Source organism: Rana temporaria, chromosome 2 (assembly GCF_905171775.1).
Source record: "Rana temporaria chromosome 2, aRanTem1.1, whole genome shotgun sequence".
Classification (NCBI taxonomy): domain Eukaryota; kingdom Metazoa; phylum Chordata; class Amphibia; order Anura; family Ranidae; genus Rana; species Rana temporaria.
In genome coordinates this window covers 289,837,249-289,863,151 of record NC_053490.1, presented here as the reverse complement: position 1 = coordinate 289,863,151, position 25,903 = coordinate 289,837,249, and the positions used below count along the sequence as shown (strand labels likewise).

At 42.5% G+C, this 25,903-nt stretch overlaps 1 protein-coding gene across 1 annotated transcript in view; it reads left to right on the top strand.

Moving 5' to 3' along the window:
• The first annotated feature begins 472 nt into the window (after positions 1-472).
• The window catches only part of INPP5B (inositol polyphosphate-5-phosphatase B), a 177,062-nt gene continuing 151,631 nt past the window's right edge, over positions 473-25,903 (top strand). The window contains exons 1-5 of the mRNA XM_040337207.1: positions 473-572; positions 3,929-3,993; positions 8,519-8,598; positions 12,038-12,135; positions 21,498-21,527. Coding sequence (XP_040193141.1) covers positions 3,937-3,993; positions 8,519-8,598; positions 12,038-12,135; positions 21,498-21,527 — 265 coding nt within the window. The 5' untranslated portion in view covers positions 473-572; positions 3,929-3,936. The remainder of the gene's footprint in view (positions 573-3,928; positions 3,994-8,518; positions 8,599-12,037; positions 12,136-21,497; positions 21,528-25,903) is intronic.

Sequence of the window (25,903 nt, the reverse complement as noted above, 5' to 3'; positions counted from 1 at the left end):
GGAGCCGTGGAGCAGGTAAGTGTCTGTTTATTAAAAGCCAGCAGCTACACTTTTTGTAGCTGCTGACTTTTAATAAACTTAAAAAAAGGCTGGAACACCCCTTTAATTAAATCCACAAGTGCTTTTTTTTACCACTAATATTCTTTTATATTGGCTTTTAAAATTGACAAATGCAGCAATTTATAATTTGGATGAAAGGTTTAGCACTGGGAAACACTTTTTGAAAGATAAAAAGTGCATTTCTAATATGAAGACTTGCTAAACAGCAAAACACAATACATTCCAAAATTTCACCCAGAGCAAAAAAATTTGCCTGCTAGTTATCACACAAGATGCTTTATCTCAGCACATTAGCAATCTTCTAGTTCCCTCTAGTGGAAAAAGAGATGGCGGCTTTTCAATAAACATCTGGTGACAGGAGGGGAGAGGGAATGCTGACGTAGCCTAGCAGAAAGCAGGCCAAGCAGGGAGTAACTGTTCTGACAAATCTGCTATTCATGTTTCCTCCCAGCATACCCTGCCTGCAGAGGAAAACATCTCGGCCCACATCTGCCTATTTAAAGATTTGACTGGTAAATTAAATATACTTAATAGTCTGTACAATTTAGTATGACTTTTGATGCATTTGGTATTTAGCATGTCAAAATTGGTGCAAGGATATTCAGCAAATCAAATGTATTTAGTGTTTACTTGTAGGGCCTAAGTCAATGTGTAGTAAATGAATTTTGTGTTTGCTCTGAGTATCCAATCATTTGTAGGGATGGTACTCTTGCAAACGATTGGATCTCTAAAGTATATATTGGTATGCTGTATAAAGTTAATTTGCTGAGATTAACTGCTGCTCATGGGGTTCACCGAAGTCAAGGCTAATAAACACCACAGACAAGTGGATTTGGGATTTTAATATGCATCTATAGTGTTTTTGGGGGGTTTTATTGGAGTAGTGAAAGGTTAGAACCTTTTTGTTCTGCTGATGACCACTGTGACCATGACAGAAGATGATAGGAAATCAAAATGTTATGCTTGTTACCAGTAAAAGAGGTGGCATCTTTCAAAAGGAGATATCTATTTTGGTGGCAACTAAGAAAGGATCTCCTGTCAATTCTAGGATTTCTGTTGACTTGCTGTTTTGTGATGACTTAAAGTGGTTGTAAACCCACTTTTTTCACTTTTACCTACAGGTAAGCCTATAATAAGGCTTACCTGTAGGTATAAAGAATATCTCCTAAACCTGTACGGTTTAGGAGATATTCCCCTCGCAATGCGCCGCTGATTGCAGCGGCCCATGCGCAGGGGGGAATCCACGGCGAAAGGACCGGCAGCCGCCGGACCTTGCCGAATTTAAATCTCCCGCGCGCACGTGCGGGAGTGACATCATCGCCGCTCCAGCCAATCACAGCGCTGGAGCGGCGATACCTGGAAGACATGCCGGAGCAAGATGACATCTCGCTCGGCGTGGACCAGGAAAGTGTTCCGAGGTAAGTATTTCATAATCAGCCAGTATGCGGTGCATACTAGCTGATTATGCCTTTTGCCTTGCAGGTTTGAAAAAAAAAATGTTTATGCGGTTTACAACCGCTTTAAAGGGGTTTTCCACACATTTTTTAAGTTTATTAAAAGTCAGCAGCTACAAAAAGTGTAGCTGCTGGCTTTTAATAAACTGACACTTACCTGCTCCAGCGTTCCAGCGACGTGCCGGCCGGGGCTCCGCTCCTCTCCCCCCCTCCCCGGCCGGCGTCTTCATTGTCACTGTGGCAGCTTTCGGCTTCACGGCCAGGCACCCACTGCGCATGCGCGAGCGGCACTGCGCATGCGCGCGCGGCCCGGCGCTGCGCTGTTTGATTGGACAGGCGATCGCCTGGGACCTGTCACGTGTCCCAGGCGATCGCCTACAGGGAGGGGCTGCCAAAAGGCGATATGACGTATCGCCTTTGCAACCCCTCGGCGGAAGGAGGAAGTGGGACAGGAAGTCCCCTTCTCCTGAAGCCCCCACTCCCCCCCCAAAAAAAATTACATGCCAAATGTGGCATGTAAGGGGGAGAGGAGTGGGTTAAGAGGAAGTTCCATTTTTGGGTGGAACTCCTCTTTAAGGGCCTGGTATGCTCTTGGAGGGGGAACCCATGCCGTTTTTATATTTAAAATGTGGCGTGGAGTTCCCTCTCATGATTCATACCAAATACCAGCTCTGTGGGAGGGAGGGGTTTGCCTTAGAGCCGGTTCACACTGGGGTGACTTCCTGTAAAGTTGCCTCACTATGAACAGGGATCTGACTTGGAGGCGACTTACATTGAAATCAATGGGCATGGGCGTCCGCTGAATTTTTTTCAGGGGGGGGGGGGCGCTTCCGCAGTGGCGATACACAGTCGCATTTAATCCTTTCTTCAAACGCTAGCAGGGGTTAAAAGCACCCTGCTAGCGGCCAAATAGCACAGCTAAAACAATGGTAAAGCGGCAGTGTGAAATTGCTATTGAGATAATTCAGCTTCACTCCATGCCCATATAAATATAGCCTAGAGAATGTACAGACCCCCCTTCAGCACAGATGGACCCCCCTTCAGCACAGACCCCCACTTCAGCACAGACCCCCCATTCTGCACAAACACCTCCCTTCAGCACAGATGGACCCCCATTCAGCACAAACCCCCCCTTCAGCACAGACGGACCCCCCCTCCCCCATCCCATTCAGTACCTCAGATCAGCCATCAGCACGGCATGGGCACAGCAGCTTCCCTCCCCCTGTGTACACATAAACACTGGAGGGGGAGGCGGCTTCACTTTGCTCGCTGTGTCTGTGTGACATCCGGCCCGGGACTGCTCAGACAGCCCACAGCCGCGAGACTCTTCAACACCTTCTCGATTTCCCAGGGGAGGTCAATTGCCCCCCTTTGCCCTATGGAGCGGACGCCCATGTCAATGGGTACAAGTCGCCTAGAAGTCGGATTGAAGTAGTACAGGAACCTTTTTTGAAGTCGGAGTGACTGCAGTTGTGTACATTAAGACGACTCCATTCACTTACATTGATTTCTTCATGCAGCGCGACTTGAGGCGTCTAGGGGCGACTTAGAGCAACTTGAAGTTGGATCCAAAGTCGGACCTGTGTGAATGGGCTCTTAGTGTAGGACCTGGGTTTCTCTCTGACCTATTTTATTCAGCTCTTCAATTTTTACAGCCCAGAGGTCATAAGCTTTCCACACCTCCCTCTTAATTATTATTTTTAATATACAAATATGCTCCTATATTTGTATTTGGGGCACAGACTATCACTACCAGCACAATGTGACTCCTTTAATGCCCCGTACACACGATCGGAATTTCCGATGGACTAAAATCCGATGGAATTTTTCGTTGGAATTCCGTTTAAGCTGTCTTGCATACACACTGTCAGACCAAACTCCGAAACGCGGTGACGTAAAACACTACGACAAGCCGAGAAAAATTAAGTTCAATGCTTCCGAGCATGCGTCGACTTGATTCTGAGCATGCGTGTTTTTTTTTCTCTGTCAGAGTTGCACACAGACGATAGGAATTTCCTATTGTTTTTTTTTTTCCATCAGAAAAAAATAAAACATGTTCCATTTCTAAACACAGACGGAAAAAAGTCCGATGGGGCCCACACACGATCGGAACTTCAGATGAAAAAAGTCCTGTGCTGTGTTCTCCCATCTCCATGTTTAAAGCTGAATTTTTTTGCCGCTAACTAAGCTCTGGCACAGAAAAACTGTAAATGCTCCTCTTTATTCACCAAAACCCGCGCACATGTGTGGCTGCATTTCAAGCTGAAATCACACCAGTGTGAGACAGGCCTTGTACTTTCCAGATCACTTCTCTAGTTTTTTTCAGAAAAGCTAAGCACTTGAATGAATGTGTGAATGGAGAAAAGGGCTTGCAGAGTTCTAATCACATTTTGTAATAATATTCTTTTTTCCAGATACAGTCATGGACCAGTCTATAGCAATTCAGGACTCTTTGGACACAGGAGAAAATTGCTCTGTAGTATCCTTTACATGTTATGCTCAAGTGCCAATTCAGTCTAAGGAATAGTTGAACAATTTGTAACATTAGGAATTGGTACATATTAGATAGTGTTCAAGAGGCCTTTGACAGATGTTAGAATTCTACTGTTGCAAATCATGGATACATTTGTGGTTAGATGTTGATAAAGAACAAATACTGTTTTGTTTGCAGATTTTTTTTTTTTTCAAATTGAAAATTTGCAACTGCGTTTATAATAAGCCTAGTTTACAGTGGCAGCCTGTCCATTAGGGGCGCAGGGACGCCGCCCTCCCTATCCATGTGTCTGGCACCCTAACCTACTGTACATACAGGGCACCGGCACATGGATTCCAAATGGGGGGGTTTAAAGCATGTGATTAGAGCCAGAGGCTATAACAGGCTTCAAAAAAGGGTGGGCGAGGGGCGCAGAGCACTGTGCTCCGAGCCCACCCAGTTGTGTGACCATAGTGAAATAATATTCGCTATTCTCACCAGGGCCGAATTCCAGACAAGGCCAACAAGGCCAGGCCTCGGGGCGGCAGTGGGTGCAGGGGCGGCACTGCAGCTGAAAGGAGAGGACACTTTCATTCCCCCCACCCCCGTCATGTCACGGATGGTGAGAGGAGAGAAAACAGAGGGAAGAGGAGGTGAGATGGTTTTCAATGTAATTTTCGGCAGCAGCACCCCCCCCCCCCCCCCAATGATCAGTGTCATTTTTGGCAGCAACACCCCCCTGCTTCCCGGGGCAGATAATGTCCCCCCTGTACTGCACAGGCGGGGGCGGCATTGAAGGACCCGTCCTTGGGGCGGCAAAGGGAGTAAATCTGGGCCTGATTCTCACACTGGTCCTCCTCCCAGGCCTATCAGGAAGCAGGTCCCGCGAGACCCGTCAGCCGATCTTATTGGATGCCTAAGAAGAGGATGAGACAACCGCCCGCCGCAGTCCGCCGCCCATCACCCGTAGGGGGCGCTGCCTGCCCGGAAACCTAGATGGGCTAATTGCAGGGCTGGTTGACTGACCACGAGAGCACAATAAAATTAACATTCCCCAGTGTACTCTTTGTTAAAATTCTTACCCCAGCACTTGCGGATTACAACTTTCAATGCTGCAGGTTCCTGCTCTCTCAGTGCTGCTTGCTTCCCTGAACTTTCAGTCTTTGTGAAAGGGCTAACAGTACAGTCTGTTGTTCCGTTTGTTAACTTGGATAAGGGAGGAGGAGCAGAGGAGTGCCTTGCCATTCTAGGCTACAGGATTGTGTGTTCCTATTACTAAAGCACACAATGTAGGGAGACACAAATCTAGTCCCAGCATGCAAGGGTGGCTGCATAGGATGTGAGCAGGGCAGGACTTAGGGTGGTGGGGGCCCCTGGGCTTGAGTGTTGAAGGGGCCCCCTGGAGCCGAGAATTGGGGGGGATCGAAGTTGTTGAGCGGGGGGGGGGGCGAATTGAAGTTGTTGAGCGGGGGGGAGCGCATTAAAGTTGTTGAGCGGGGGGGGATTTTGCAGTTGTTGAGGGGGGGAGTGCCTCTCACCTGTGCCAACAGCCGGGGCCACAGACTGTCATTAGCCCGGCTCTCGGCTATCTTCCCTTCAGCAGCCACAGTCCTCCACACACCACTCCGGTTCCTCCTGCTTCCGTGCTGCCTCCTCTTGCAGTGCGGGAAAATTAACCCTTTTGCGGGACTGCGGGAAGAAGCTGTCTGTGCGGGAAAGTCCCACAGAATCCGTGCGTGTTGGGAGGTATGCGCAGGGCCGCCATCAGGAATTTTGGGGCCCCTTGCACAGCTTAAGGCATGGGCCCCCTGAAGCAGAGAACCTAGGGGGGTGGGGGTGCTGCCGCCTGAAATTGAGAAGCGTGGGGGCTGCCGCAAATTGAGAAGCGGGGGGGCCTTTACAAAAAAAAGAAGAAATAAAGAAGAAAACAAATATATATAAATATATGTAGCCATCCGGGGCCCTGGGGACCTCTGGGCCTTTTAATAAAAAGAAAAAATAAACCTCTGGGCCCTTTAATAATAAAAAAAAAACATTTATAAAAAATACATAAAAAAAGGGAGGTTGCCAAACCCGGGGGCCCTGGGGACCTCTGTGCCCCTGGGAACCTCTGGGCCTTTTAATAAAAAAAAAAAAAATAAACAAAAATAAAAAAATAAACATTTATAAAAAAAATAAAAAAGGGGGGGTTGTCACATGGGGCCCTGGGGACCTCTGAGCCCTTTAATAAAAAAAAATATATATATATATATATATATATATATATATAAAAAAAATGTAATTTTTTTTATAAAAAAGGTGGGTTGCCATCCGGGGGCCCTGGAGACCCCTGGGCCCTTTAATAATAATAATAAAATATATATATATATATATATATATATATATATATATATATATATAATATTATATATATAAAAATAAAAAATATATAAAAAAAACATTTTTTTACAAAAAATAAATAAAAAAAAGGGGGGTTGCCGTCCGGGGCCCTGGGGGCCTCCGGGCCCCTGGGGACCTCCGGACCCCTAAAAAAAAAAAAAAAAAAAAAAAAAAAAAAAAAAAAAAAATTTTTTTTTTTTTTTTTTTTTTTTTAAAGGGGGCCCCCTATTGGGTGGGGCCCCTGGGCTTGAGCCCAGTCAAGGCCAATGGTAAGTCCGGCCCTGGATGTGAGCAAGCATGATATACTCGTGTTAAACGAGTTAACCTTGGTCCTGTTTTGTCTGTCTTGTATGCAACAATAAAGACTTCTTTCAAGCAAACATCTCGTCTCAGTGAGTGGCCACTTTCCTTCTTTTCTATACATTCTAGCAACGGTGGCAATAACCCCACACCATAATCCCCTCTCCACCAAGTGATTTAGGCCAGTGCACCACAAAGAAAGGTCCATAAAGACATGGACACCTACATTTTACATACTGTACATTCACATCAGTCCCTGCCCTTAAAGAGCTTACAATTTAATCACTTTTCCGCCCCTTAATATAGCAGAATGACGTGCGCAAAGTGGTTAAGTTATGCTGACTGGATTTCATATGACGTCCAGCAGAAGCCACGATCGTTAGGAGGCGTGTGCAGCATGGCCATCATTGATATGGTGTGTCAGTCTGACACACTGTATCACCGATCTCGGTAAAGAGCCACTGACATACACTGTTTACCATGTGATCAGTTGTGTCCAATAACAGCTGATCACAGCGTAAACAGGGAAAGTCGATCGGTGGCTCTCCTGACAGGGGGGTCTGTGCTGAATGATTATAAGTGCAGCTCCCCCGAGGATGCCCACACAGGACTACCAGGTATGACCACCAGGGTTGCCAATCAGTGCCCATTAGAGGAGCCAATCAGTGCCCATTAGAGGGGCCAATCAGTGCCCCTCTGTAATGCCTGCCAGTGCCTCCTCATCAATGCTGCCCATCAGAGCCACCTATCAGTGCAGCCTATCAGAGCCCCTCAGTGCCACCTATAAATGCCCATCAGCACGGCCTTTTAGTGCCCATCAGTGTCGCCTATCAATCCCACCTATTAGTGCGATTCAGTGCTGCATATTAGTGCCTCATCATCAGTGCCCCCTTATTAGTGCCACCTCATCAGAGTCCATCAGTGCCGCCTTATCAGTGCCGTCAGTGCATTCCATCAGTGGAGGAGAAAACATACTTATTTACAAAATTTTATAACAGAAACTTTTTTATTTATATAGCAAAAAATAAAAACCCAAGTGGTAATAAAATACCACCAAAAGAAAGTTCTAATTGTGGGAACAAAATTATCAAAATGTTGTTTGTGTACAGTGTAGCATGACCGCGCAATTGTCATTTAAAATGTGACAGCACTGAAAGCTGAAAATTGGCCTGGGCAGGAAGGGGTGGGGAGTGCCCTGTATTGAAGTGGTTAAGTTTAGAAAGGAGTCAATTAACCTACCAGCATGTTTTTGTGTGCATGTGTGGAAGAAACCAAAATACCTGGCAGAAACCTACACAAGCCCAGGGAGAACATGCAAACTCTATACAGGCAATGTCCTGGGTGAGATTCAAACCAGTGACCCTAGTGCTGTAAAGCAGAAGTACTAACCACTGAGTCATAACATATAAAAAGCAGATTTGTATTTACAATAAGTACATCAGTTAATGTTAAAAATCAATTAACTGCTAACAGCCAAGCTAAAAAAGAACATTAGTGAACGCCTATGGATCCCCGTACGAAATATTTTTTCTGCAGCTGCTGACCAGTGATAAAAAAAAAAGGACTACTGATTTGTTTACATACAATATACATCACAAAGCATTCACTTCACAGCAACATTTAAGTTCTACTCCTAATCCACCAAACCCCATTCCAAGCAATATTTTATTATATAAAAGATGCCTATTTTGCCAGATTCCCCACCAAACAGTTCCACCAAGACAGCGAAAGTATTGTTATTTCAGTGTGGGTAAATGGCTAATAAGGCAGATGGAAGTAACCATCTAAAAATGTTCAACATAAATGTGCAACATATATAATCTGAATAGTATTCCTTCATCTAAAACCCCATGCTGTACAAGGAATCCTAAATACCCCAGATAGCAAGGAAAGTAGACTGGTGGGACTGGTGGAGTGCAAGGAGACAGCAGCGTAAGTATAAAAATCATTTTTAATAGCTGTTTTTCTCTAGGTGGAGCTTTATTGGGATGTTAGCAAGCTAGCCCAGTCAGTCCGTTCTTTTGCTGTAATCAGTCTTTAACGTCTTAAGACCCCTTTCACACTGGAGGCGTTTTTCAGGCACCTTAGCGCTAAAAATAGCGCCTGAAAAAAGCCTCATCTGCAAAACCCCAGTGTGAAAGCGCTTTCACACTGGGGCGCTGCGCTGGCAGGGCGTTCAAAAAAGTCCTGCAATCAATGGGCAGCCCCGACAAAGCGCCTGCATAGCACCTGGGCAGCGGCGCTTTGTGGGCGCTTTTAACCCTTTATTCAACCACTAGCATGGGTTAAAAGCACCCCACTAGCGCCCAAAAAACGCTGGTAAAGCGCTGCTAGTTTAAGTGCCGCTTTACCTAAAAGAATCTAATTGATTAAAATAATCGAATTAATTAAGAATCTAACCTAATTGGCAGCAGAGTTGGTGATTGGTGGAAAGAAAATATATATATATATTTTTTTGTAACTGCACATTAACACATAAGACCCCCCCAAAAAATCACTTGATTATTGCATGTAAAGTATATTTCTACTTTGGCATCCAGATTGAGATAACAGCTGTTTTATATTTGTTAAATATTCTCATTCTAAGAGCAAAACTTAAACAAATATTAAAAAATGTGTTTTCACAATTTTAGATGCTATTTTATGTTAACTCCAGTTGTGAAAAATCCTACTTAGTTCTCTTTGTTTATTATCAGGCTGGGGGCTGTGTTTGCCCTAATTACCCCTATCTGTACTGTGCTGACAGATTTCTTTATCAGTTGTAAAGTATTTTAAAATGTCTGTCCTAACAAAGGGTTACAGATCTAGAAGATGGCCTGCTTCATGTATGTTAACCCCTTCTTGCCTAAGGGTAAAATAAATGTTCATGCCTAAGCACAATTTTGCCATGTGCTAGTAAAACTGTACATTATCACCACAACTACTTTGTGCATCCATGTGGATTATACCTTGTTTTTTTGTTTTTTTTTGGGACAAATTTGACTTTCTTTAGGTGGTAAAATAAATATCTCCTGAAATTTTTTCTATTATCAATGAAAAACTGAGCCAAAATAGTAAAAAAAAAAAAAAAAAATTTGCTGTATATTTCGCGTCACTACCATAACCAACAACCCAAAATATATTCCCCTGCTCTGTACGATCACAGCGATCCCACATTATGTGTATGTTAGTTGTTTTATGTACCCGTACTACAGCCCAGAAATAATAATGTGCATTTTGCTACCTAAAAACACACTGATACTGTCGATAATTGACACTGATACTAATTGAAAAAATGCTTTAAAAAAAAATCTTGCCCAAAATATACTGACCCTGACCTTGACCCAAACACTAACCCTGGTACTGACCTAGATCAAACCTTGATCTAGCAATTTTTTCTTTTATTTTTTATTATTATAATTTTTTTTACACAGTTTTTTTTCCTCTCTGCAAGGAGAGAGATACGATGTATCACTCCATTCTCAGAGAGAGAAACACAGGGACGGGCTTCACAGTGACTGACCAACCAGAGGCTATCACAGGGATAAGGTGACCCAGAACCGGGAGTTCCGGGTACCGAACGTTAATACAGAACCCAGGGCTCCTGCTTAGATATGCATATATGCGGCCCCATGGAAAAAAGGCCAGTCCAATGGGGGCGCATATTTGCAAACTATCGGCGTGAAGGGGTTAATAAAAGGAAATTCAGTCTGTCCCTGAGACAGACTCACTCAGCATTTGTTCAGAAATGCTTGAAATCAACCATAGGACCTTCTCATTAGAAACATCTAAAAGGTAAGAAATATTTATTGAACATTGTTTTAGGTATTTTGTGTGAATGAGTACATATAACAAACAGTGATGTTTTTTCACATTTGAGTGCAAAAGTAGAAATAAAATTTACGTTAACCTGTACAGAGGAGAACAGAGGGGTTGCCGTTGCTGACCTACTTCTGAAATTCCTAGTTACCTAGCTTCAGTCACTGCCAGACATCTAGTATTTTTAGAAGCAGAGGTTGGCACCAACAGCCTATGTATTTCTTTCAGTACAGGTCATAATATAAATGAAATCTACTGCATCACTGCAAGGTTTCAATCAAACATAGGGAAATGCAGAGGCGCTTTGCGGCTCTTTACCGCCGGTCGCCCACGCCCCAGTGCGTAAGGGGCCTTAATGTCTGCCTACCCCATAGGACACTCAGCCAATTCCTCGGTGCCTGCCCTCTGATAGGCGGGTGCTTAGAGTACTAAGGGAACTCACCTTGTATGTCAAGAAAAGATGTAAACTGTTTGGACTCTACCTGAAGCTGCCTACAGACATTAGATAATTGTCTCCTGACCCAGCCTTCGTGTGGACTGTCTATGTGCAACTCCCTGGTCCTCTTCCGTAGCCTAAAATAGAGTACACATGTGATTACAGAGTTCTTATCATGGCCAGGGGTAAGTTTTCAAGACTGGTAGCTATCGCAGTAGAGAGACTCCCACTGACCAGCAGGATAAATAAACATGCAGGTTACCCTGGCTGATGATGCAGCTCCCCCAAGAGTTGGGTCTAAGTACTAACCAGTATTCACCAGGGCCCCTAATAGTGGAGATGGGTTTTGTGGTTAGTACCAGGTTGCAGTCCTCAGCATTGCCCCACTGGAAGGTGAGCAGGCCAGGGCCCAGTAGCAGATATAGCAGGTGGGGTTCAGGCAGAAGCATAGTCAGTAAACAAGCCAATTTGGTTATAGGTTGGGATCAAGCAGACGCATAGTTGAGAAACAAGCCAAAGGTCATTAACGAGTGGTAGTCAAGATACAGGTGGAAGCAGAAGTAACAAGAGTGAGATATTGGCTGGAGAGAGCACAATAATCTGGTAAACAAGAAATGCAAAGGCATGGCTTAAATATGGCTTAAATAGGAAGTTCATGGGAGGGGCAAATTGTTCGAGGTTCAAGGTACAGGAAAGGAAGCTGTCCAGCATCTCAGGTGGCTCAGCAAGAAATGTCACCACCAGACACAGCAGAGGGAATGGGTTCAGATCTAGGCCCTGACAGTTCCTGTTTAGAGAAGTAACTGACCCAGGTATCAGTAAAACTGTCTAATTGTGAAAACAGGCCTAACAATCCTCTAATGACTAGCTTTATAATAATAGCAAGAGAGTGGGTTGTCACTTAAGCAGTAGACAGATGAACATCTGGGTGTGCACTAGTATATGTGCCCAAAGAAGTTTTTTTTTTTTTTACATTATAATATTTCAAATGTGCAACGCAGTCAAATCATAGAGGATGTAGTTAGGAGTAGGTCTGGCCCATCCTCTATGCATGATGAGTCATTTGCACTGCATATTAGCCATTTTAATTGATTATTACCTTGTTTGACTATTTTATTTTTTTCTGATCTTCTGCAGGATCTTCTTATATAAGCACAGAAGAATGGCTTTAAGCGCAGAGGATGTGTCCCTGGATATAGTTATCCCATTAGTAGAAGGAACCATGATTGGAGAAGGTAAATATCAATTTATTACAGATGGGATGCAGCTGAATCAGGTTGATGAAAATATGCCTGTTACATGAGATGCCTTCACATAAAAGAAGCTTCAGTTGTGTAGTTTAGTCAAATTTACCAATATAATGTAATTTGCAGGTGTCTGATCAGTAGCCATGTGAAGAATTTAAACTTGAGGACTTTTAGATCTTCGAAAACAACTAGTTGTCTTATCCAGCCTTTGGGTTGTTAATGTTCAAATAAGTCTATGTGGCGCTACACCAATAGCAGCCGTTGGTTAGCATGGGTCTTTTGCCGCAACCTCTTTAACAACTTCATTCCCTCTGACACACTGGGTTGAGTGTACAAAGCATGCAATATCACAGAAAATCACTTAAAGCAATACTTAGAACCCAGAAGTATTACTACATAAATAAAAACAGGCAAACTTAATATATTGTTACCTGATATGATTGGTAACAAAGTAACTAAATAAACTGATTAATAATGGTAATAACACAATTCAGCATACAGGGTGATTAGTAATAAGGACTAGGCATAAGATAATATGTGGCATCCAGATCAGCATAAACAGTAGCAAAGTCACCTAAAGTACAGCAGTGGGCAGTAATAAAGCATGATCTACTGAACATAAGAACTCTTGATCTACTAAACGTAGGACCTATACTGCCAAAGTGCATTAATGGCGACTATGCTAGGCCCTGTCCATAGAAATAAAAGAAAAGTGGAGAAGGGAACAAAGGGGCATGGAGGGTGGTTTTACATGAGTGTCAGTTCTTATGTTGTTCTTATGTCAGCTATCATTGGGGCCCTTTAACAAGTGTTGGTGCACTTAACGATAGTTTTAGTAAACCAGCATACAGTATAGGTGCAGTAAAGATGCTTCAAGGATGCAGTATAATGCCCCGTACACGCGGTCGGAATTTCCGACAAGAAAAGTCCGATGTGAGCTTTTGAACAGAAATTCCATCTGACTTTTCCTTTCGGAATTTCCACCAACAAAAATTTGAGAGCTGGTTCTCAAATTTTTTCGACTGAAAAAATTCCATTTGGAAATTCTGATTGTCTGTAGCAATTCCGACGCACAAAATTCAGACGCATGCTCGGAAACAATTGGACGCATGCTCAGAAGCATTGAACTAAATTTTATCGGCTCGTCGTAGTGTTGTACGTCACCGCGTTCTTGACGGTCGAAAGTTCAAAGAACTTTTGTTTGACCGCGTGTATGCAAGCCAAACTTGAGCGGAATTCCGACCGTGTGTACGGAGCATAAGTGTGGTACAGGTGTAGTACAGGAGCAGAGGGGAGTAGAAGATGAGAGGGTACTCTGGTCTCCTTGCGGTAATGGTGTGGATGCAATCGCTGCAGTCTCTACTGCACTGCCTCGGATGTCTCTGCTGGTCTGGCTTTTTAGAAGTCTGGTCAGTATGCAGCAGATGTGCTCTCAGCACCAATAGAGAGAGAGAGCATAGCTGAACAGTCTCAGAAGAGTAGCTTCAATGCTCCTCCTTGCCCCAGTGTCTTTTGGGAATTATGGTGCAAAGGGTCTATAAGCTTTACAATATGGCTTACTTCCTGGACTTCAAATTCCATGAACCTCAGAGTTCTGCATTGGAATCCATAGGCTTTTCTGTCTATAATTCTCCCTCTTCTGACTGGAGAGGAGAGTGCAATAAAACATTCAGCATAACAGCAGAAAATGAAAGTAAACTGGTTGTTAAAAGGTAAATGTCTTCTACTCCATGTTTCTGTAGTCCACTTGGCTCAGGGCCATCTTTAATATGGTTTGGGCCCTGGGCAAACATTTTTTTGGGCCCCCCTCCAGCTTTTTTTGGGCCTGGCTGGTTCACATGTATGTGTCTTGGCGGCCCTCATTTGTGCAGGCACAGCAGCCCATTGATTTGAATAGGTTGCCATGCCTTCGTTTCCTGCAGAAAAAAAGGTGCATTCAGCATTTTAAAAATATAGTTGCCTTGAAATCCATTCTGCTTTTGCACCATGCTACTTACCTGCAGTTCTTGCACACACAAACGCACTGTGTTTTTAAAAGCGTGACCTAAACGTCTAAAAACGCAGCAAGTTTTACAGTGCGGGAACTGCAGATAAGTCACAGCAGAATGGACAGACAGTGTTGTATTTCATTGCTTGATGGGCATAGGTGTGCCGTGTGTGCAGCCTATTACATGATGCATGCACTTTTTTTTGCAGGAAATGCAGGCATGGCGGCCCATTCAAATTAATGGTCTGCTGTGCCTGCGCAAATGTGGGCCGCCAAAACACATACATGTGAACCAGCTAGGCCCAAAATAAGCCCATCAAGCAGTTAAATATGGACAGTAATGCCATGTGCTGTAAATTATGCTGTGTCCTCTGAGGCCTCACTCAGCCTGGATTGCAGGTCTGGTCAGTGTTTTAAAAAGTTCCTCTATTTTACACATGGCATGGCATGGGGATAGGGAGCCAGGGAAGGAGAAAGAAGACCTTACCTTGTCCTGGCAAGCTCAGCTCCAGCCTCTGATCTAAACAATTCTCCACAGTCCACACACACTGCTAGCCGATGCCTAGTTTCACTTGACAAAGCAGGAACCAAGCAGCACTCCTCTCCATTCCGCGGTCTCACACCTCCCCTGCTCCTCCGAGGTACACTGGTCACTAAACACTGCACACATAGCAAGGAGCGGGCCACAGCGTCAGTGGAATTCAAGGCCCCACCCACCCATGGCCAGGGCCGCTACTCGATCTAAAAAGAAAGCAGCACTGGCTGCACACCGCTGTTTTCAGAGCCAATTTGTGGGCATAACGGGGGCTCTGCTTTGGGCCCCTAACAGTGACAGGGCCCTGGGCAGCTGCCCCGTTTGCCCTGCGGTAAAGACGGCTATGACTTGGCTGCATATAGATAAAGTTTTGCGTTCTTAGTCCTTATACGCCTTTTAGAGAGTGTGGCCACCTCCCAGCACAAGTCCGCTCCCCTCCCAAAGTGCCTCCAGTACGTATCCAACCACCAAACAGAAGTTTAGTCCTCTCCCAAAGTGCCCCTCCCCCAGGCACATATACACTTCATGGGCCATGGAGCAGTTGCAAACTCCGATGCCAGCCATCTTCCAATTACCAGCATATGCCCACCAATAGTTGTGGATGTCATTATATGGAGAAGCCTGCCCACCTCTTCTTCATCCTAGTGGAACAGCCAGCTGCAGTAGGCCAAACGTGCAGTAACTGGGGCTGATCTGAGGTCTGAAGGTAAAGAATTTGGGGCTGATCTGAGTTCTACTGGCATGCTGGTTGACTATTTTTTGAAAACTGTCACTTAATGTGGAAAAGATTGCTGACCTCTGCTTTAGACCCACTGTAGTCACTTGTTACCTTTTTCTTTTAGATGAACAAAATAGAAGGAAAGCAGAGGCAAATAGTGCTTAGGATGCATTCACACCATAGGCGTGTGCACAGGGTGTGCCAGGTGTGCCTAGGCACATCCTAATCACTCTGTGCAGCACAGATTGCCCCTACTGCCCTGGCTCCCATCGTTCCCCCCTCAGCGTTGCCAGCTTCCCTCCTCTCCTATCGGCTGTTGCTGCTGGGATGTTTTAGGAGTGGGGAAGGGGCCAGTAAATATGTAATTTACCGACCCCTTCCCTTTCTGAATGAACATCGTGAGTGATCGGTAGTGTGTCTTTGGGCTTTTGGGTGCACACCCTAATGCAATAGATTCACACCTAAGCATTATAGCACCTTTGAGTGTTTTTTCTGGCATTTTTGAACTTCAGGGTTTTTTATTAGCAAATAGAGAAAAGTATTATCTATTGCATCATTTGTTTCTAGGTATTTCAGCTTTTTTAGCTTTTCCATTAGCTTGTATTTCTTTTTAAATTATTATTATTAATTTATATTTTTTTATGTTAGAGCCCTTTCACACTGGTGCGTTCTTGCAGCGTTTTTGCGGTAAAAATAGCTCTAATAAAACGCTCATAAAATAGTAAGAGTAAGGGATTAGGGTTAGGTTAGCGTGGTTTAGGATTAGGGGTTAGGGTTATTTATTATTTGTTTTTGTTAGGGTGTTAATACTACTACTACTACTACTAATAATAATAATAATAATAATAATAATAATAATAATGATAAAAAAATCATAAATTATATAAATTAATTTAAAATAAATACACAAATAAATAAAAATCATACATAAATTAAATAAATGAATACTATGTAATAATAATAAATAAACAATTAACCCCTAACTTTAACCCCTAAAACCCCATACACACTATTAGATTTTCTGCAGATTTTTGTCTTCAGATTTACCAAAACCATGTAGTGCAAGGGCTTGCGTGATTGCATACAAATCGAAACTCTTATGCCACGTACACACGCTCGGAATTTCCAACAACAAATGTTCGATGGGAGCTTGTTGTCGTAAATTCCGACCGTGTGTATGGTCCATCGGACATTTTCTGTCGGAATTTCCGACAACAAAAATTTAAGAGCTGGCTCTCAAATTTTCCGACAACAAAATCCGTTCTCGTAAGTTCCGATTGTGTGTGAACAATTCCAACGCGCAAAATTCCACGCATGCTCTGAATCAAGTACAATACGGAAGTGCTCGGTCTGGTAAAACTAGCGTTCGTAATGTAGATAGCACATTCATCACGCTGTAACGGACTGAAAAGCTGAGGCTGATGAGCGTGGATCTTCTCTCACCAAACTTCTACTGACACTTTAATAGTGCTGTCGTACGTGACCACATTCTTGGCGTTCAGAATTTCCGACAACATTTGTGCGACCGTGTGCATGCAAGACAAGTTTGAGCCAACATCCGTCGGAAAAAAATCCACGGTTTTGTTGCTGGAATGTCCGTTCGTCTGTACGCGGCATTAAGGTTTGACTTCATAATATGTGGTTTTGGAAAAATCTGAATACAAAAATGTGCAGAAAATCTAATAGTGTGTATGGGGCCTAACTCTTTTTTTTTTTAAATAAAATAAGAATATTAATAAATAACTGAACACCCTAACCCTAAAACAAAAACATTGATAAATACATAATTATTATTAATTTATATTTTTTGTACAGGTTTGGGAGTTTATGTATTATTATTATTATTAATAATAATAATAATAATAATAATAATAATAATTGATTAAATATTTTTTTAAGGTTAGGGGTTAATTATTATTTATTTATGTATTATTACTATGGTTGCACTGATACCGAGTATTTGCTTAAAGGGTCACTAAAGGAATTTTTTTTTTTAGCTGAAATGATTGTTTACAGGGCATAGAGACATAATAGTTAACTGATTCCTTTTAAAAATGATTAAAAAATAGATAAAAAACAATCATATAATGTGCCTGCAGTGTAGTTTCGTTTTTGTTGTTGTTTCCTGGTTCTCTGATGTACAGAGAGCCACTAGAGGGCAGTCAGCCAATAGAGAGCAGTGATACTTTGTCTAAAACTCCTCAGCACCAATCCAGTTTCGTTTTACACACAATAATCACATTAGTGACCACCGTGAGAAATCTCCCAGCACTGTGGTTATCAGGAAACAGGCAACCAGGAAGTGTCCAGAACAGAGAGGATTTACAGCAACATTAAAAGCAAAAACGAACAATGAGGACATGAAACCAGGACTGCAGTAAGGTAAAGGAAGCTATTTAGCTAAAAAAAAAAATTCCTTTAGTGACCCTTTAAGTACTCGGTACTCGTGCAAATGCACCAATACCTGAAACCGATACTTTCAAGTTTGGTTCTTTGAACTGTCAGCGAGTCTCCCCTGTTGACAGCTGAAGTGTTAAATAAGTCCGATAATTGGAGCTGTCAAAAAAAAAAAAAAAAAAGAAGCAGCCGGCAATGTTTATTAACAACATTGCTCAGCCGCTGAAGCACTAAAATAAAAAGAAACATTGTTTCTTTTTGTATCTCTCGGTTTCTTCATTTGCAGATCAAACTGATGAACAAATGTTCCTCTGTTTAACCCCTTATTAACCCTTAATTTACTCTTATCAGCCGTAATTAACTACCTATTCTCCTCCATTTAATTTTTATTTTCCTGATTTTTTATTTTTTTTGTTCACGCCTAATTTATAAACGATAAACAATTAAAAAACTTTTTTTGTTTTGTTTGCTTTGTTAGTGAATATTTTTCACATTGAAAAAGCGCAAAAAAAATCTATATATTCAATTTGTAAATAACTGTTCAATGCTTTGTAGCATTGCTGACAGCTGAAGTGAAACAGTTGTGGTAGGTATCAGTAATTGGTATCGGCGAGTACTAATAAAAAATGGTATTGGTTCATCCCTAATTATTACATTTTATTTATTTATGAAGATTCTTAGTTATTTGTGTATTTATTTTACATTTATTTATCCATATATTATTATTTATTTATAATTACATTTATTTATAATGTGTCAAAACGGGCAAATGCGCACAAATGCGTTTCCATTCATTTCTATGGGAATAAAAACGCGCCAAAAATGCTCAAATCTGCCCGATTCAAGCTACAAAAAAAAGCTCCAGAACTTTTTTGAACTTCAGGCGTTTGGCTTCAGGCGACATGGAGTGGACATGTGAACCATCTTAATAGGGAGCAATTGATTTTTTCTCCTCCAGCGTTTTGGAGCTTCAAGCTACAAAATGCTGAGGTGTGTATGGGGTCTTAGCGCTGGGTATACACAAAGCTGTTTGTCAGATCATTAAACCCTACCATTAACACTGGCATATACTTTATATAGTATACAGTATAAAGTCCAACATGTAGTCACAAACCTCTTGCATGGTACTACTTGAATATATGAAAATGTCTCAATTTATTGTTCTTGTTCAGTTCTTTCGGTGAAAGATGTGAGTACCAGTTTTGATCCACCAATTTACAGCAGAGCATATGAACCATAAACTGGCACACTCAAAACTTCAACAAAGCTGGCACTTACATAAGCAGTAGTAAATCATAAGCTTTTATGCTTTCCTTGGCTTTATGCTTTCCCAGAACCCACATACTCACGAGAAGCCTGCAGTGAGATGTTACAAACAGTTCTAAGAAAAAGACAAATATGGTCAGATAGGTAGCATTAGCACTTCACTGATTTCACTTGTTCCCTTAAGGCAATCCTTAATCATGGTAACACTGGTAACACATCTACCAATGCATGCTGCATTACCTGCTTTAATGTGACTAATGACATGAACTAGTATATTTATAATATAAATTGCAGCTGATTGTTGCTGTCACTAGATGGCAGATTTTAGTTAAAGAGACAATGGTTAAAGCAGTATGAAACGCAAAACCAAAAATGTAATACTTTATATTGCAGCTTAACTTTTATCAGATGTGGTAGCTGTATTCGTTTTCTTTTTTTAGGCTCCCCCCCCCCCCCTTTGTTTTTTCCTGGTGATCTGGCCAGTAACACACTTCCTGTTCAAGATAGGGTTGCCACCTCATCCCTTTAAAACCAAACACATATTAAGTACACGGGTTCTGTGGCTGATCAAGGTAGTAATTAAACTTACTAGCTGCCTTATCTGCATTATATTAGCCTCAGAACCTGTGTAATTCATATGTGGTCGGGTTTAACCTCCCTGGTGGTATTCCCGATTCTGGCTTGTGGTGAAATTTCAGTACTAATAGCGGTAACCCCGAGCCAGACTCGGGATCGCATCATAGTATCCACAGGCAGAGGTACCTTGTCCCCTGGATCCTGCGATGTCTCCCCGCTATGTGAGCGAGCTGTCTCCTCGCTCGATTCACACAGTGCCCGTGTGCCGCCGAGCTCCGTTCCCTGCAACGTTACGACGCACAGGGGCGTAGATCAGCGCCAAATTCAAAAAAGTAAAAACACAGTACACATACAGTATACTGTAATCTTACAGGTTACAGTACTGTATAAAATAATTACACATAATAATAATAATAATAATAATAATAATAATAATAATAATATAATAATTACACACCCCCTTTGTCTCTAGTGGTCTGTCCAGTGTCCTGCATGCAATTATAAAGACTGTTCTTTCTGCCTGGAAACTGTAGATTGTCCATAGCAACCAAAAAGTGTCCCTTTACATCAAAAGTGGTTTTAGAGCAGCTAGAAAACAGCGATAATAAATTATAATCACTTGCAGAATTGAGTGATAGCGATTTGTGGGAAAATTCGTCATCAAACAATAAAAATAATGACAGCGACAATTCTGCAACTGAGCAAATTTCAGTGTTTTTGATTTGATTACATTATTGAATGATTTTTATTATAATTACATTATTATTTTATGTCTAGTGCTCCTTCCATGTATGCACTTTTTTCTGGTAACCTGCTACTCACTGGAGGGTAGCCCTGTTTGTTGTGAGCAGCCTAACCTGAGTCAATGTTTTTGCCCTCCCACTACTTTGTATAAAATAATTTTAAAGCCCTAGAGCCTCTAGGAGGCTTTTTTATTTGTATTTATTATTGGATCCTGCCCCTGGCTTTAGTCACTTTGAAGGGTAAAAAATAAATATTTGTTGTTCTCTGTTAGTGACCCAAAATCTGGAAATGCATGGCAGCCCTGAAGCCAGTACTTTCAAAAAAAAAGTCAGCTTCTATAATTCTACCATTGTATGGAAAGCAAAAGCAAAACTGCAAGATAGTGGCACTATCAGAGCGCTTGTCATGGTGAAAGGGTTAATATGTACAACAAATTGTGATTATTGATCCTGCAAACAGTGGAATGAATAATGACCAAGTAAAGAAAAAAAAAGACAAATAAACCAGGTAGCATGAATAGGCAATATCAAACAGTTTCTAAAAGTTTCTAAGTGAAACACAGAAAGCAAGGGTCCAGGAATCAAATCGTTGTGGTCCAAGCACAGAAAATCAGCTTGCTGTGGTGGGGGGAAAAGCCAGAGCAATCAAAATGGTTCCTACAAGGTTGCTGCATTGTAACAATCTTGCCTATTTATGAACACTGGGGATCTTTATTATATTTTACTTTCATCTCCTGTTTTCATCTATTTGTTAATAATGCAATGCGCCTCCATTTGTCCCTTTTTACTTTTCCTTATGAACAATGCAGCTCATTATTTATAATTTTGTTTAAAAAAAAATATTAAATGATATACTCTTTTATAGTTTTTTACCCCTATATTAAGTACAGTGTTATTAAAAGAGAAGTATGATTTTCTGTGTTTGGACCACTAGGATTATTTCCCAGACCCTTTCTTACTGAGGTGTTTTTTTTAGAGACGATCAGAGACTGATACTTTTTAAATGAGCGATCCACTGCACCGGACACTGCCTATTCATGCTACCAGGAAATCTACCCTTGTTTACATTATTACTTGATTGAATGTCATTTCTTGCCATTTAAAGATTGTTTTGTTTTCACTTTGCAGTAACACCTTGTGACCGTTTTCGAATTATTGGTAAGTATAATCTTTTCACTTTTGTTATGACTATATTGGCTACAAGGCTAGGCTAATCAACAGGTTGCAAATGCGTTTAACTATCATGGTTTTGGGTCAATTTAGTTAAAAAAAATTCTTTAACGTTATACATTTTTAAATGGGTGAGAGTGCAGCACGAGCTGTTTCATTTCCGACCCTTTCACACCTCCGTGACAAAACGCCCGACGCCGGACGCTCGTGCTGCTGGAGGGGAGAATTCCCATTGCTGTCTATGAGATGGTTCACATCTCATAGACGCCGTACGCCTGCCGCCTGAAAAAAAGTCCTGGACCCTTTTTTTCAGGCGGCATTGGCGTTCGGCCATACAAAGCAATGGGAAGGCTTTGTTAAAAAAAAAAAGTTACGCGGCGTATCTTGTCGCGGAGGTGTGAATGCAGCCTAAATATTAACCTTAACTGGTGCCATATGGGGAGAGGGGAGTGGGAGGAATAAGACACTGCTGCGTAATAATTTTTTTTTTTTAAATGTACTGCAAACTGGAAATGTACGAAAAAGAGCCTTAAAAGGGTCACTAAAGGAAAAAAAGGGTTTTGCTGAAATTACTGTTTACAGGGTATAGAGACATAATAGTTAACTGATTCCTTTTAAAAACGATTAAAAATAGATCAAAATCAATCATATAATGTACCTGTAGTTTTTTAGTTTAGTTTTTGCATTTAGTTTTGTTTTAGCATGTTATGCCGTATCTGTGCTGGACAGTGCCATAGAGCAGTATTGGTTTGAAAACGAAACTAAAATCTCCCAGCACTGTAGTGATCAGGAAACAGACAACCAGGAAGTGTCCAAAACAGAGGAGAATTACAGCAACATCAGAGCAAAAACGATGAGGACATGAAACCAGGACTGCAGTAAGGTAAAGGAAGCTATTTAGCAAAAAAAAATGTTTTCCTTTAGTGACCCTTTAATCAATTCAATACCAGGCTTTTATACCACCTCCATACCGGGCCTATTCTGGCACTTCTCTCCGACATGTAAAAATCATCATTCTTTTGCTAGAAAATTACGCAGAACCCCCAAACATTATATATGTTTTTTTAGCAGACACCCTAGGGAATAAAACGACGGTCATTGCAACATTTTATCTTGCACGGTATTTGCGCAATAATTTTTCAAACACCCTTTTTTTGGAAAAAAAATTGTTTCATGAATTAAAAAAATTACAAAACAGTAAAGTTAGCCCAATTTTTTTGTATTATGTGAAAGATTATGTTACACCGAGTAAATGGATACCCAACATGTCACGCTTTAATTATGCGCACACTCATTGAATGGCGCCAAACTTTCGTACTTAAAAATCTCCATAGGCAACGCTTTAATTTACTTTTACAGGTTACCAGTTTAGATTTACAGAGAAGATCTAGTGCTAGATTTGTTGCTTGCACTCTAACGCACGCGGCGATACCTCACATATGTGGTTTAAACGGCGTTTACATATGTCGGCGGGACTTACTTGTGCGTTCGCATCTGCACACGAGCTACCAGGGACAGGGGCGTTTTAATTTCATTTTTTAATCTTTTATTTATTTTTTGACTTATTTTTTATTTATTTTTACACTTTTTTTCAAAAATTTTTTTCACTTTTATTCCTATTACAAGGAATGTAAACATCCCTTTTAATAGGAAATGTGTGTGACAGGTCCTCTTTATGGAGAGATGCGGGGTCAATAAGACCCCACATCTCTCCTCCAGGCTGGAAACCATGAGATCGGTGAAAAAAAATTCACCGATCTCATGAATAGTTGCTTACAGCCGCAATCGCGGCTTTGTTTACTTACGGGGACCCGGCCGTGACGTCATCACATCGCGCCCGGGTCCTCCGACGGTCATAGAGATGACTGGTAACCATCTGGTCACCAGTCATCTCTATGCTTCCTGCCGACACCTGACGATTCTTTCTCCGGGCCCCCGAAGGCACGGGAGAGCCCGGAGAAGCACCGGATGGCGGCGGGAGGGGGGATGTCCCCTCCCGCCGCCTGCAATAACGATTAAGCGGCGGAACCGCCGCTATGATCGTTCTTATGTCGTGCAGAATCGCTGGCTGAACAAGAGGATATCTGGATGATGCCTCTGGCTGCAGGCATCATTCAGATATTCACCCGCAAAGCCCAGGACGTCATTTGACGTCCACCCAGGATGGGAGATCCCATCTGTGGACGTCAAATGACAATGGGCTGGTATTGAAGTGGTTAAAAGGGGTTGTAAAGGTAAAAGTTTTTTCACCTTAATGCATTCTATGCATTAAGGTGAAATAACTTCCGACAATACCGGCCTCCCCAAGCCCCGCCCCCCCCCCGTTTACTTACCTGAACCCTCGAAAGTCTCGCGCTGTGAACGCGCTATCATCTTGGCCGGCTTCATGGCTCACTCATTGGTCGATTGAAGCAGCGCAGCCATTGGCTCGTGCTGCTGTCAATCACAACCAATGACACGGTGTGCCGGGGGCGGGACCGAGCGATACAGTTGGCGGCTATGGCCATCGGCTGTATCACGGGAGCTTGCCCGCAAGGACTCCACACAATGCGCGCTCCCTCGCATGAATGTGTGGAGTTCTTGAGGGGAGGACCAGAGACAGCTGCCGAGGGACCCCAGAAGTGGAAAAAAAAAAGAAGTATGGACAGCTGCACCCAAAAAAACCTTGATGGTTGTCTTTTATTTAAAAAGGAAAAATGCACTACAAAACACAGCACAAAATACAGGTATATACCTGTGACGCGTTTCGCACTATTAGTAAGTGCTTAGTCATAGCTATAGTCACATTAGCTATGACTAAGCACTAACTAAACGCATCCGCTGTATATCCCTGTATTTTGTGCTGTGTTTTGTACTGCATTTTTTCTTTTTAAATAAAAGACAACCATCAAGGTTTTTTGGAGTGCGGCTGTCCATAATTATTTTTTTTTCACTTGTTGCCTTGTGCATTGCCTGCACCCTTGATTTCCTTAGAGGACACTGATCATCCTAACACAATCCACCTGGAGCGGTAACTTTCTCTCTCTAATTGTGAGGGACCCCAGAAGACGTGGATCGGGGTCGCTCTGTGCAAAACGATCTGCACAGTGGAGGTAAGTATAACATGTTTCTTATTTAAAAAAAATAAATAAAAATCCTTTACAACCTTTTCAAGTGCCACTAGCTGGCTGAAAATGACAACACATAATATTTATATGCAAAGGGAATTTTTTATATTTTTCCTCCTCCTTTGTTTATTCGCTGAAACAATGTATCACCTTATCTTGCCTTAGGCCTCATTCACACTACGGGCCGTTCGGGTCCGTCTGTCGCGGACCTGAACGACCGCTCCATGTATTCCTATGGAGCGTCGGATGTCAGCGGAGACATGTCCGCTGACATCCGACCCGATGCGATCCGCTGAAAACAGACGTATGGGGGCCACGTCCCCATCCGTCCATGCGGATTGGAAAAGATCTGATGAAAATGGACATGCTGTCCGTTTTCATCAGATCGCTCCATAGGACACAGCGGTGCCTGACAAGCCCCTCCCCGCTCAGTGAGCAGAGAGGAGCTTGTCATCCGTTGGCTCAGCGGAGATCTGCGGACTGATCTCCCGCTGAGCCGACGGGAGCAGGCGGACTCTGTAGCGACGGAGTCCGCCAAGTGTGAATGAGGCCTTAGGCCTCGTACACACGGCCGAGGAACTCGACGTGCCAAACACATCGAGTTCCTCGGCCAGTTCAGCACTGAAGCCGCCGAGGAGCTCGGCGGGCCGAGAGCTCCCATAGAACAACGAGGAAATAGAGAACATGTTCTCTATTTCCTCGCCGAGCTCCTCGTCGGCTTCCTCGGCCGAAAGTGTACACACGGCCGGGTTTCTCGGCAGAATTCAGCCAGAAACTCGGTCGGAAGCTGAATTCTGCCGAGGAAACTGGTCGTGTGTACGGGGCCTCAAAGTTACCATGTGTTTCTGCATATGCAGGGCAACAGTTCAATCTAATGTAGCCAATCCATTGCCAGCAGAAAATACTTTCCTTTTGTTTCTTCTCTGATCAGTTCAACCATCGGGAGTAAAAGAATGGTCTGTGTAAGTTGTAGCTTACACAGGGCTGCCTACATATTTTGTGATAGACCCCACACCATTTAAATCCATAAACCGAGTTGATGACTCATTGGTTGTTAAAGTGTTACTAAACCTAGAACCTGCATACACTATATCTGGTCTCCCACAGTACACAGAACATGGAAATACAACCATTTTAGTAAATATAAACTGATAAATACCTTTTTCATCAGCAGTATATTGCAATCTTGTAACGTCTATCAGTTCCTAGTAAAGCTTGTAGGAGGAGTTTTCTTTCTCCCGTGGCCCTCTGTCTGGG